The sequence below is a fragment of the Nicotiana attenuata genome, chromosome 12 (genome assembly GCF_001879085.1).
Source record: "Nicotiana attenuata strain UT chromosome 12, NIATTr2, whole genome shotgun sequence".
Taxonomy (NCBI): Eukaryota; Viridiplantae; Streptophyta; class Magnoliopsida; order Solanales; family Solanaceae; genus Nicotiana; species Nicotiana attenuata.
The window spans coordinates 50,647,356-50,659,024 of record NC_032000.1 but is presented as its reverse complement, the minus strand read 5'-3'; the positions used below and the strand labels follow the sequence as shown (position 1 = coordinate 50,659,024).

General features: G+C 34.1%; 1 protein-coding gene across 1 annotated transcript; it reads right to left on the bottom strand.

Annotated features, from left to right (window-relative positions):
• Positions 6,496 to 11,386, bottom strand: LOC109235736 (protein JASON-like). The gene is made up of 7 exons (XM_019401969.1): positions 11,009 to 11,386; positions 10,278 to 10,329; positions 10,070 to 10,167; positions 8,679 to 8,920; positions 7,435 to 8,251; positions 7,272 to 7,354; positions 6,496 to 7,043 (listed from the first exon to the last, which is right to left on the bottom strand). The coding sequence occupies exons 1-7, from the start codon at positions 11,210 to 11,212 to the stop codon at positions 6,965 to 6,967; spliced, it is 1,575 nt and encodes a 524-aa protein (XP_019257514.1). The 5' UTR covers positions 11,213 to 11,386; the 3' UTR covers positions 6,496 to 6,964.

The following is an 11,669-nucleotide window of genomic DNA, read 5'->3' as shown; positions in this document are numbered from 1 at the left end:
CTATATATATGATTTAACTGCCCAGGTTTATTTGGTAGTCTGGTCCTAGCCTCGTTACTACTTCGCCGAGGTTAGGCTAGGCACTTACCAGCACATGGGGTCGGTTGTGCTGATACTACACTCTGCACTCTTTTGTGCAGATCCCGGTGCTTTAGCTTACGGACCGCAGTGAGATTGCTGCTTCTTATTCATCAGGCGACCCGAGGTCCTGCAGGCGTCCGCAGGTCTTGGCGTCTCCTTCTATCTATTATTCCTGTTTCTTTCATGTATTTCCAAAGACAGTATTGTATTATTTCTTTCAGACCTTTATTTGTAGTACTCCTAGACAGTCTGTGAAGTTGTGACACCAGTCTTGGGTAGATTTGTTATGGATTGGCACTGGTAGTATTATTAAAACTTTGCAATTTAGTCTTCCGCTTATTAAATTTTGTTGTTATTTAAATGTTGGCTTTTAATTGTTAACAGAATAAAAATGGAAACAAGGTAACTAGTTCAATTGGTTGGCTTGCCTAGCTTTCACGAGTAGGCGCCATCACGACTCCCAAGGGTAGAAAATCCGGATCGTGAAATTCCAAGACCAAATTCAAATGAAAAAAGAGTTGGAAAATAGACAAGTAATACATGGAAAAGTTGAGTGATTCTTTTCTCCTTAATTTGGACGTGGAAAAGATGAGAACTTGCATATTGATTGTGACTCGTGAGGCTTTTTTATTATCAGCTAACCATTTGGCGACAAGAAAACATAACATGTACTCATTAATCAAGGCATGATACTTTTTTTTTTCCAACTTCTTTGACACTTAGGGTGTGTTTGGTATAAAGGAAAATGTTTTCTTGGAAAACAAGTAGTAATCTTATTCATTTTTCGGTATTTGGAACGCAAATTAAGGAAAATGGCTTCTCAAGAGTATACATATATAATTTAGATATAATAAACATGAAGCCATAAACTTTTAAACCAACGACCTTCCGACCCCACATATTTCATAAACTTTCGAACCGCTAAACTTTCGAAACCGCGGAATTTCGAACCTGTAAACTTTATAATTTCTAAACTCGTAAACTTCCAAACAAAATAAACCTCCGAACTCATAATTTTGGAACTTGTAAAATTTTGAACCTTTAAACTGATAAATAAAAAATTTAAAACTGAAAAATATATTTAAAAAACATTTTTTTGGGGGAGGGGGGTGGGGGGAAGGGGCAGAGGCGGGGCGGCCCGGGGGGGGGGGTTGGACAGAAAAACGAAAAAAACAAAAATTAAATTACAAAAAAAAGTAATTTTTTTTGTGGGGAGGGGGGAGGGGAGGGAGGGGGGGGGGTAGGTAATGGGGTTGGAGTGGGGGGTGGATGGTGCAGAAAAACGAAAAAATTGAAATTTAAAATTGCATTTTTTTTTTAGCGGGAGGGGGGTTGGGGTGGGGTGGAGGGGTAGTAGGGTGGGTGGTAACAGAAAAACTGAAATTTGAAAAAAAAATCCTTTTTTTGGAGAGAGGGGGTGGGTGGGTTGGTGAGGGTGGAAGGTTGAGAAGGAGTTTTGGAAAATATTTTTCCTTCTCTTGATAAGGAAAATATTTTCCTCCAATTGGAGGAAAATGAGTTCATAATGAAAATGTTTTCCAAAATATTTAAGCCAACCAAACATGGGAAAATTGGAAAACATTTTCCGGAAAATATTTTCCTTCATACCAAACACACCCTAAACTTAAGCCTAATTTTGTTGAGTATCACTACTGAAAAAACTAGAATTAACCATGAACTTCGTAATTAGATCTATATTTAAATTGCTCGAAACTAATAGAATTTCTTAATAATCTGTCATTTTTTTATTTAGCTACAAAATTTGTTCCTCGCTAATTCTTATTTTATTTTTAATAGTGATTATGCAGAAAGGAAGAAAAAGGAATAAAATGAAAAAAAATAAAAATAAAGCGTAATATGAAAAGCAACTTTCTAAAACTGTCCAGTATAATAGTCCTCAAATTTTAAACCAATATTAAGGCATAGCCTTTTAAAAGCATCCTCTTAAAATTGTCTAATATTACCTATAAAAATAAAAAAATAAAAATCATCATTTAGCATTAGCTGGTTAAATTAATTAGTTAATTAATCTGATTTTTACCTCAAGTGGGAGTGTGTGTGTGTATATATATATATATATATATATATATATATTGATGAACCTAATATGGAGCTTTTCCCTTTTGTTCCAAGATCTTATTTTTATCTTTTCTTTTTAAAAAGTTTCTTTTTTGTTATTCCTTTAATTCGTAGACAAGTGTAGAAACTTGGAGATATCAATTATCAGATATTGTTAAATTGGTATAGGTAGGATATGAATCATATGAACTTTTGCAAAGTGGAAAAGTGTAGGCCTTTTAGGTAAAAAGGAAATGTATATCACATCCAATATATCTTCAAAACCCTAATTAAGACCAGTCCATGGCTTCTTTTTCTCTTGGATTTTTGGTATCTGTATTCAGTATTCGAAAATTTACTGGTTCGAATAATTTGGATTTAATTTGCATTGAGTAGCTAGGTCTATTAAGCGGATAAACCGCTCCTTTACTACAAACTGTTCTTCATTTATAGGGCTTGACCCGAAAAACATAATTAAGATCGAGGAATCCCATCCATCACGCTACACTACTTGCGATCACTTTGCATTTCCACTACAAATTGGGTGACTAGTTAGTCCAATTTTCAACATCAACTTTTGAGACCCAAGCTTAGTTGAGTATATATAGGGATGTCAAATGGCCGGGTTGGGCCGATTTTGAGTGGGTCAAAATGGATTGAGTTAATAATTGGACGGGTCAAATAACCCGTCCAAAAGTTACTTGGGTTAAGATGTGCTGGTTCAAGATGGCCTAAAATTTGGGTCTTATCCCAACCCGTCTAACTTTTATCAAGCTTTAAATAATATGTGTTGTTTTATTATGAATTGTATAATTACACTAAATAGGACTTTTTTTTCTTTTATTATGGTCATATATAACATATCAAATAAAAAAAATTATTTTAAAGATATTTTGGCAAAGCTAATCATGATCAATTTGGGCTAAAAATCAGCCCAACTTTAAATGGGTTGAGATGAGTTGGGTCAAGATGAATTGTGTTTAATAAATGAGCGGGTCAATAACCAGCCCAACCTTGGTCGGGTCATTTGGGCTTGAGCCAAATTTGACAGCCCTAAGTATATATCTCAGATTAACCCAGGGATGGAGATACAGTAGTAGTTACAGGTTCGAACAAATTCAATAATTTTTCTTAGATCTTCATGTATTTATATTAAGAACTTACTTAAACATACATAAATATTTAATTGCGAACCTAGTAATCAAATAAGTTATGAGTTCAATAGAAAGTTTAGAATCCATTAACTTCAAATTCTTTACGGCTCTGATCTTAGAGATGTTGAGATCAACTCGACAATTACATGAACCTAACTTCATACAGATAGTAGCAAAAAGCAAACTACATCAAATTAAGATGGAGATTAGCATAGTACCTTTAGGGGTAATATTCACATCAAAAAATGGTATGCTAGTGATTTTTTATGTGCTGCTACCTAACTTTTGGTTATTCAAATTAATATGTATTCAGATAAAAGCTATTCAGTTAGGCTAAAATCGATTTACTATTATAGTTGATTTTTACATTTGGAATTCATCCAAGAATTAAGCTCGTACTTCATCATCATCAGGGGCGGATGCAGTCTTGTAGTACTGGATTCATCTAAACGCAAGTATTTTTTACACGGAACATAAATTTAAGTGTAAAAGTTTACTATAATTACTATCAAAAGGGCAGTCGGTGCATTAACCTCCCGCATAGTCCGGGAACGGGCTTGACCACAAGGGTCTATTGTACGCAACCTTACCTTGCATTTATACAAGAGACTATTTCCATGACTTGAATCTGTGACCTCCTGATCACATGGCAACAACTTTACTAGTTACGCCAAGTGCAGCCTGATGCAACTAAAATTATTAAATAGTAGAAACAATTAAACCCATAATTTAAAAATAAAATGGGTTTAATACTAAAAGTCGTAACTCTTGAAACCACAGAGTTTAAATCCTGAATTCGCCTCCTGTTGTAATCACTTCCTTTTGGAAATTATGTGGAGCATGCTTTTGAAACTTTCAACTTGACACAAAATCCTTAAGTTTCCTTGTTGATTGTAGCCAAGCTCATGAGCAGAAAAATCAAGTAAAGTTACAAGACAAGGATGCTTAATCAATTTCATTGGTATCAATATTTTCTCCATTATTTCTTCATTTCCAACAAGAACAGGAACATACCCTTTGCAAATAGTTTGATCTTTTTCTTGAATTTCATCACTTCTTAATCTCACATAATCACTAGTAAATGTAGATTTCATCACTCTCATTCCTAATAACCTCATATTCACAATTATTCGAAAAAAAGAAGAAAAAGTTGCTTTGTAGCTCGGGATGAACCTTTAACGGTGGAGGAAAGGAATAGCGATGGATTACACAATTGACTCAGGATGAATCTTTATCGGTGGAGGAAAGGAATGTTACTGGTTATGTTCATCAAAAATAGCATAATTAAGCTCTATTTATATTCATCTTGCTTATAGATATGTGATTGTTGAATTAATAATATTTTTCTTGACTTATATGATTTAATTAATCGATTAAGTGACTATAACACCGTCCCTATGACGATATTTGAATTGAAGTTATAGTTTAATTATTCTCTTCCTTGTCGATCGTTTAGTTTTATTTTGCAATTATTTTTTGAATTATTGACCATGTCCAACAAACCTTGATAGTTAATAACAAAAAAAATACAAAGTTATGGATTATTAAAAGATGCAGTTTTGGTGAATCATCAATCGATGAATTATTACATATATGATATGTTGAAGCAGTTATATCAACTTAAATACTAAAACTTAAGCTTCAATTTCTCAACAATTATAAGTCACTAAAGAAATCAGACTTAATTAAAAACTTAATAGTTTTATTATTGACAGTCATTATATTTTGAATTAGTTTGATTAATTTATTTTGATTAGAATTACATGGATCAGAATGAAAAACGTAAAGCCATTGAGTGTTTGACTACATGAAGTGTGAACAAGAAATATGACAAAGTTGCCCTAATGAGACAAGAAACTTTAAGTAGTACGAGAGTCATCTAACATGACCACCGAGAGTTGTGATGAGATGAATAAGATCTCTAAATCCTTAATTTGAAATCTCAAATTCGAGTTTTGAGAATTAAAAAAATCCCGATAAGAAGTATTTTCTCTATTAATATGTTTACACAGTACAAGTCCAAATTAATCAGGACCCTAATATGAGCACCGACCACTGAGTGGAAAAAAAAGTCATCTAACATTAATATTATTGTAACTTGTAAGTCCTATCATATTTGACGGTTGCTATAAATAATACATACTATTAGTAATCCAACTTTAATCTTACAAAATAATCTCTTTTGAAAGCACTTATTAAGGAGTATAAGTTATTAGGCTAACCAATCTTTAACTAGCACTTGTATTATGTCTACGTAATGTAGATGTCAGTATAAAAAAATTGCTGTGTATCATTTTGTTAGGAGCCAACAGTATCCTTATACCCAATTAATGTTAATTTAGGCTAAAAAATTATGCTTAATGATTTAAGTTTTATATCTATGAATAACTTCATCAATCTAGATTATTGATTAGTTATTAGAAAAATTGAGATGATCTATAGAAAGTTACACGTATTGCAAACGCATTAAGAAATGAGAATAATTAGAGAACATATAATTATATGAGTATAGCATTAATCAGGAGATTGTTTAGAAAATTATGTGCATTTGATTTAAATACTTGAAGTTGAAGCATGTTTAGTGACATGAATTATTTACTCATTACAATTGATACCAAACTTTTAGTTTCTATTAAATGCATAAGTGCATGATCCTATTGGTTGTGTGTGTGTAGTGTTATTGTGTGCATTACACATGCCAAATCATGAATTGAAATGTTGATAGAGGCCATTTTTATGCCTTAACAATGATCATGAATTAGATCCTTGCACTATTTTAAAGAGGGAAAGGGCAAGGCTCAAGTGTCCCTTATGGCTTGTCAAACGACACTTACAACGGAGGCACACGAATGCAATATCCATAAAACCAAGCATTATTCATATATTTATTGAAAATACTTTGAGTGATTTTTTGCTGCTTTGTGTTAAAATTTACATTAATTTTGAAAATCTTAGAAGGTCAACTATTGAAACAAGATTAAAACACAAGTTATTAGCTACTAATAAGAGAGCAATGGCGGATCCAACCATGTGTTCGCACAGCAGCCCAGTCAACAGAATTCAGTGCTTCAAGGTCGAACCTTATACATGTGTGAAAAACAAGTATAAATAGAGCTAGATGTAAATTTCAAAACATACGCTTCTTACTTAACTCATATCGTCTAAATTCTAGATCTACCACTGCAAGGGAGCGCTTCATGCATGGGGCACATTCTTTATTTGCAATATATCATCTTTCATCTAGTAGGCCAAAAATAGTCCGTCACCACAAAGTAGAAGGGAAAACAACAAAGATCCTTATGCAGATTTGTCAATGACTCTATACATTATTAACAAAACTTGCAAATATTTAGAACCAAAATCCAAACTCCATCTTTTGTGAGTTCTTTTTTGTCCTTTTCAATTGCCGATCAGGACAGTTCATGTGTCCAGAAACATCAATTTATATGACCAACCACATCAACAAAGAACACCCTTTAGAAATGTCGGTAAACTCACAATTCAAATGGTTGTATCAAGGCCTTCATCAGAAATGAAGCAAACACATATAAATGTCTGTGTAAAACAACTGAGTCTGAGCAGCATCTCAGCTCAAAGGAAGCAAAAGCCTAGAAATAAACCATGAATTTGTTTCTAAATGATGGAACTGAAATGCAACTGAATGAGGATTTTCAATGCTTTTGGGATATAGCAGTATCTGGTTGCTCAGTTTCACCTAAAGCAATTGGTAGCGTCTCACTGAGTTGTGTCCTGTAAATCAGATAAAAACAACCTCAGAATTATTTTGGTAATCTTGAGCACTGAACTCGTCGATTCAGAAAATTACTGGAATTTAATTTTACATAAACCAAAGCCTGCTTTAATGCCATAAGCGCTAGTTAACTGGGACACAACGAAGACAGATAAATAAAAATGCGCAAATGAGTTTCTACCATTGCAAGAAATAACAGTAATAGACATCAAAGAAGCACAGAATACCTTTGTGGAATATTAGTTTCTTGTGACAGTGCCTTCTCGAGTCTCTCCTCAAATGGTGTTGCATGCCAACTAACTTTTTGATCCTAAGAAGTCACAAATTCATCAGTTTATCCTTTTTGAATTATATAGCTGAGAGTAAGAGAATGAGTAAAGTATGACAAACCTCTTTGTACTTGTTAGTAGAATTTGGAATCCCATTCCCATCCCACCATTTAGGAGATATACGAGAAGTTTCATCATCATTCCAATGAGCAGCAACCAACCCAATGATAGGTCTATCTCCAGGAGTTCTGCCATAATGAACATTTTCACCACCATAAACAGAACCAAGATGCTGCTTACTCTGCACCTGATTGATTGAAAGTGGTTTTGAGTCTTTATCAACTGAAGTTTCTGTGAATCTGTATATTCCTAGGTCTGATATAAGGTTTGCTTCGTCAGGCCTTTGATCAGAATCTGTCGTGTGGCTGGACAATAATCTAGAATTGGAATCTTGAGTGGAGTAAGAATCTTCATTTAACAATTCATTCAACTGTGAGGCATTATCCACAGGGTTTAAAACAGGATACACAAACTGAGACCTGATCCGTGCAGTTTTAGCAATTCCCATGTGGTCCAAATATGCTGGAAAAATGGTTCCAGGCGTTTGCATCTCATCAGTTAGCTTTAATGGGGTTGGATAGGGTGAATATTTTGATGCATTATAGTCGCCTGATGATTCAGACTGTTCGGAACTTTGACTGGTTTCAGATGAAATACATTTTGATGACATTGAAGATATATCTGACTCGCTTTCAAAATGGACAGATCTGTATCTATACGGGGAAGTTGGAGCAGTGACTGGTAAAGCTGCTGAAGCCGTGTTATCATTAAGAGCCAGATTGGCATTAACCTTGATGAATATCGGAGTGTTAGAATTCCCACTGCCATCAATGGAGTTCTTAGAGAAACTTTGATCACTTTGTCCATCCGTCAAGCAACTACAGAAATATAACTTCACATTAGATGGCTGTTCATGTCTTTTACATAAGTGAAACATCCGATGTTAAATGGCGGAAGCTACAGGTGATCGTAGAAAGAGAGACTATTTTATTTTTTAATTCCTAGGTGCATATATTTCAGAGTGAAACAAACAGGAATAACAAAAAGTGGATCACTATATGCAATGCATTCTTTAAGAATAACAGCAATGTTTCTTGCAAAGTCAAGACATGTATTCAATTCTAGAGATAGGACGTGAATAACAAATGCCAACTTATACACAAAGCAATGTGACATTTAATCCTAAAGAAGAAAATGAAAGGGATTATATACTTTCATTTCCATTTGATATCAGGTTCAATATAATGTTAAAGAATGTCATTTAATCGAAGTTCTCTAGCCATGTTTTTAAGGTTAGAATTCCACCTGCTAGGCGTATGCACCAACGAACCAGATTGCTTGTTTACTCCATCGGTTCTGATAGGTGTGGGCTGATCAGGTAGCGAATTTGAGATGAGCTTCTGAAATGTTGCATCAGAGGGCCATGAATTGAATTTTAAAGGTTCACCTTTTTCCATTGGAGCTGACAGGTCTTTGCATTTCACTGAGCAGTTTCGAATTTCAGCAGGGGTCTCAGGTAAGGTTCCACAAGCTTTGAGAAACTTGGCCTGCAAAAAATTAAACCGTATAAACTATGTAATCCATTAATTTTCAAGAATAGGAACTGACCACCTCAGGTTAAAATTAGCTAGGACTTAAAAGTAATATTTTTATAAAGAGGCATTATCTTTCACCTCCCAGAGCCCAAAACAAAGTTTACGAGGTCCTTATATAAACAGTAACCGTTAACAAATAAGAAAATACAACCATGGTAAAATAGACGAGCATCCAAATGACTTTTAGTACCATACTCAATGTTACATCTAGTTTCTTTCAGCAGGTCAATGACAAGCCATTGTTTTCCATTACATACTTGAATTCAACTTTCCAAAGCTGACATGATGCAACTTCAAACAGCCAAATAAGAAGGTAAGAGACGTCGTACCAAACCATAGTGTCAGCTAGATACAAATAGCTGCTTGGTGAGTGATCTAGAGTGAAATATCAATAGATTATAAAGACCAACATTGCACCTCGACAAACAGAAAGAGCTAACGTGACAAGAAGCTCAGACTTGGTTAACAAAGATAAGTGTAAAGACACAATTCATCATCTGCTTTCTTTCTTTCTAGACATGTTCCTAACTATTTACAGGTGGAACTAACATATACTACATCTCTTTGAGCACAGAGGCTTTTCTAAAATCAAAGCACACAAAGGTCAACAATAATAATTGAAACTGAATTTTTGCTTCCAGAACATCCTTGATGCAGGTTTCAATTAGAACAACTTTTATGCAAGTGAAATGTCACTAAATAAAAATCTCTGCTTTGTAACTAGTAAAAACTATAGGGTAAGGAAGCAACTCCTTATCCATTTTTTCATCTTTTACATGAAGAAGAGAGATGAAAATTGGAAGCAAAAGATAAGTTTGGGAATTCTAAATATCCATGCAGTCAACTTAGTTTCAGTTTCAACTAATATGAGAAATTACTGTGTGAGCTATTATTTCATTTAAGAGGAAAACACAAAAGAAAATGCGTACACATATTTCTTTATCCATCTGGTTATATCAAATCCCTGAACAATATCCCTCTTTTGCAGTTCAAACACGAAATTTAAAGGCATTTTACGACATTTTCCAAACAATTCCTCCTTTTTCATGTCTCAAATTTATAAGAGCATATCATAACTCATACAATACCAAGAGAACCAACCTGATTCCTAAGATCATTTGTGTCCAATTGTGCGATAGGTCTATCCGAACTCTGATTCTCCCCTTCTTCGCAGCCCAAAGTGTTGGTCTCATCTTTATCTGGAACCAGCATTATAGAAAAAAGATATGAACTTGAGTATAACCAATTTCCATCCACTGACAACACTCTAATTTAGTTTGTCAATAATGTGATTAATTGAAAAGCCTACCTTCAGTTAAAAGTGAAGATAGTGGACTTCTATTGCGAGACACCAAAGGTTCCTGATCAATCAACAAAAATAGTCAAAATATATAAAACAAAAACAAAAAGGAAAAATCAATAGCACCAATTATTTGCTTCTTTTAGTAGTGTATTAGCAAGCCAGCAAAAAACTGAAGAATTTCAGATTTTACAAACCTAAATAATATGAACTATCACTCATTCAGCAAATTTGACTCTTTCTTATTTAGCAGACAAAATTACAACTTCGAAATTAAGGAAATCATAACAGTATCTGATTCTATTTCTATAATATAGCTCCGGATAAAAAATAGCTGCAGATTATGGTTTTTTTTTGTTTTTTTTTTTATTTACAGAATATAATCAAATGCCACAAAGACAACAAGAAGTGACAGGAAATAGATTCTTTTCTCTCTTCCTCACAATTCCGTCAGAATTGAGTAGCACAGCTGCTTCTTTGCTGATTTAGAGCGTACTGCTATTTCGAGTTAATAGACATGAAGTAATCGGAATGCCAAAAAGAACAACAAGAAGTGACATTAATTTTTTTTCCTTTTTTTGAAACATTTCGTAGTTCTTTTTACCAGAGTAAACTACAATTTCACTAACTAAAACTCCAATTTCATTGTTATATTTGCTACTTTCGTCACTTGATCAGCAACCGAACAGAATCGCAACAAAAACACACTTAAAATATAACAAATTAAAGCATGAAATGACCTTAGTAGGAGTAGATTGCGAGATTCGATTCGATTGCGAATCATTACGAGGAGCATTAGGAACCGTAACATCCTTGATCTTGAAACAGCCGAAGAGACAGCCCATGACCGCAGCAACCACCGCACGAACCACCGTAATCACGGCGTTAGGGTTAGAATTGTTCGATTGATCACAATCTCCGATTACTAGCGACGACCACACCATGATTCCTTTATCTCATACTATTAATAATAATTCATCAATTATTATCCGATTAATCTGTATTTATTAATTGATTAATTGCGCATCATTCTCTGTAGCCTAGCTTTCAATTCACATTGCGTAAAATCCGATTCAGAGGTGAGCAGTCACTGTGTTGATAGAATGTAAATGGATTTTTTTGAAATTTGAAGCGGGAATTTAGACGAGGGAAATAAAGTATGAGCGCTTTTCGGGTTTTATCCGCCACGTGTCAGTACTCGATTGGTGGAATTCGTCGTGGAAGGCGGCTTCAGCTGGAGCGCGTGAGGTAATGAGCTGTTTTGGTTAACCGTCATTAATTAGTTGTGAATGTGTATTGTAACTGTAGATCCTTTCTGTTACATACTTACTGGTTTTTGGCGTGTAAATATATGAAAATTCAATTTCTTTTTGGTAAAATAAATAAATAAGAATTAAAAAC

Coding starts and splice junctions, on each gene's coding strand:
- LOC109235736 (XM_019401969.1), bottom strand. CDS start 11,212: ATGGTGTGGTCGTCGCTAGTAATCGGAGATTGTGATCAATCGAACAAT. Junction 8,252..8,678: donor TTGGTGCATACGCCTAGCAG/GTGGAATTCTAA, acceptor ATATTTCTGTAG/TTGCTTGACGGATGGACAAA. Junction 7,044..7,271: donor GAAACTAATATTCCACAAAG/GTATTCTGTGCT, acceptor TCTGATTTACAG/GACACAACTCAGTGAGACGC.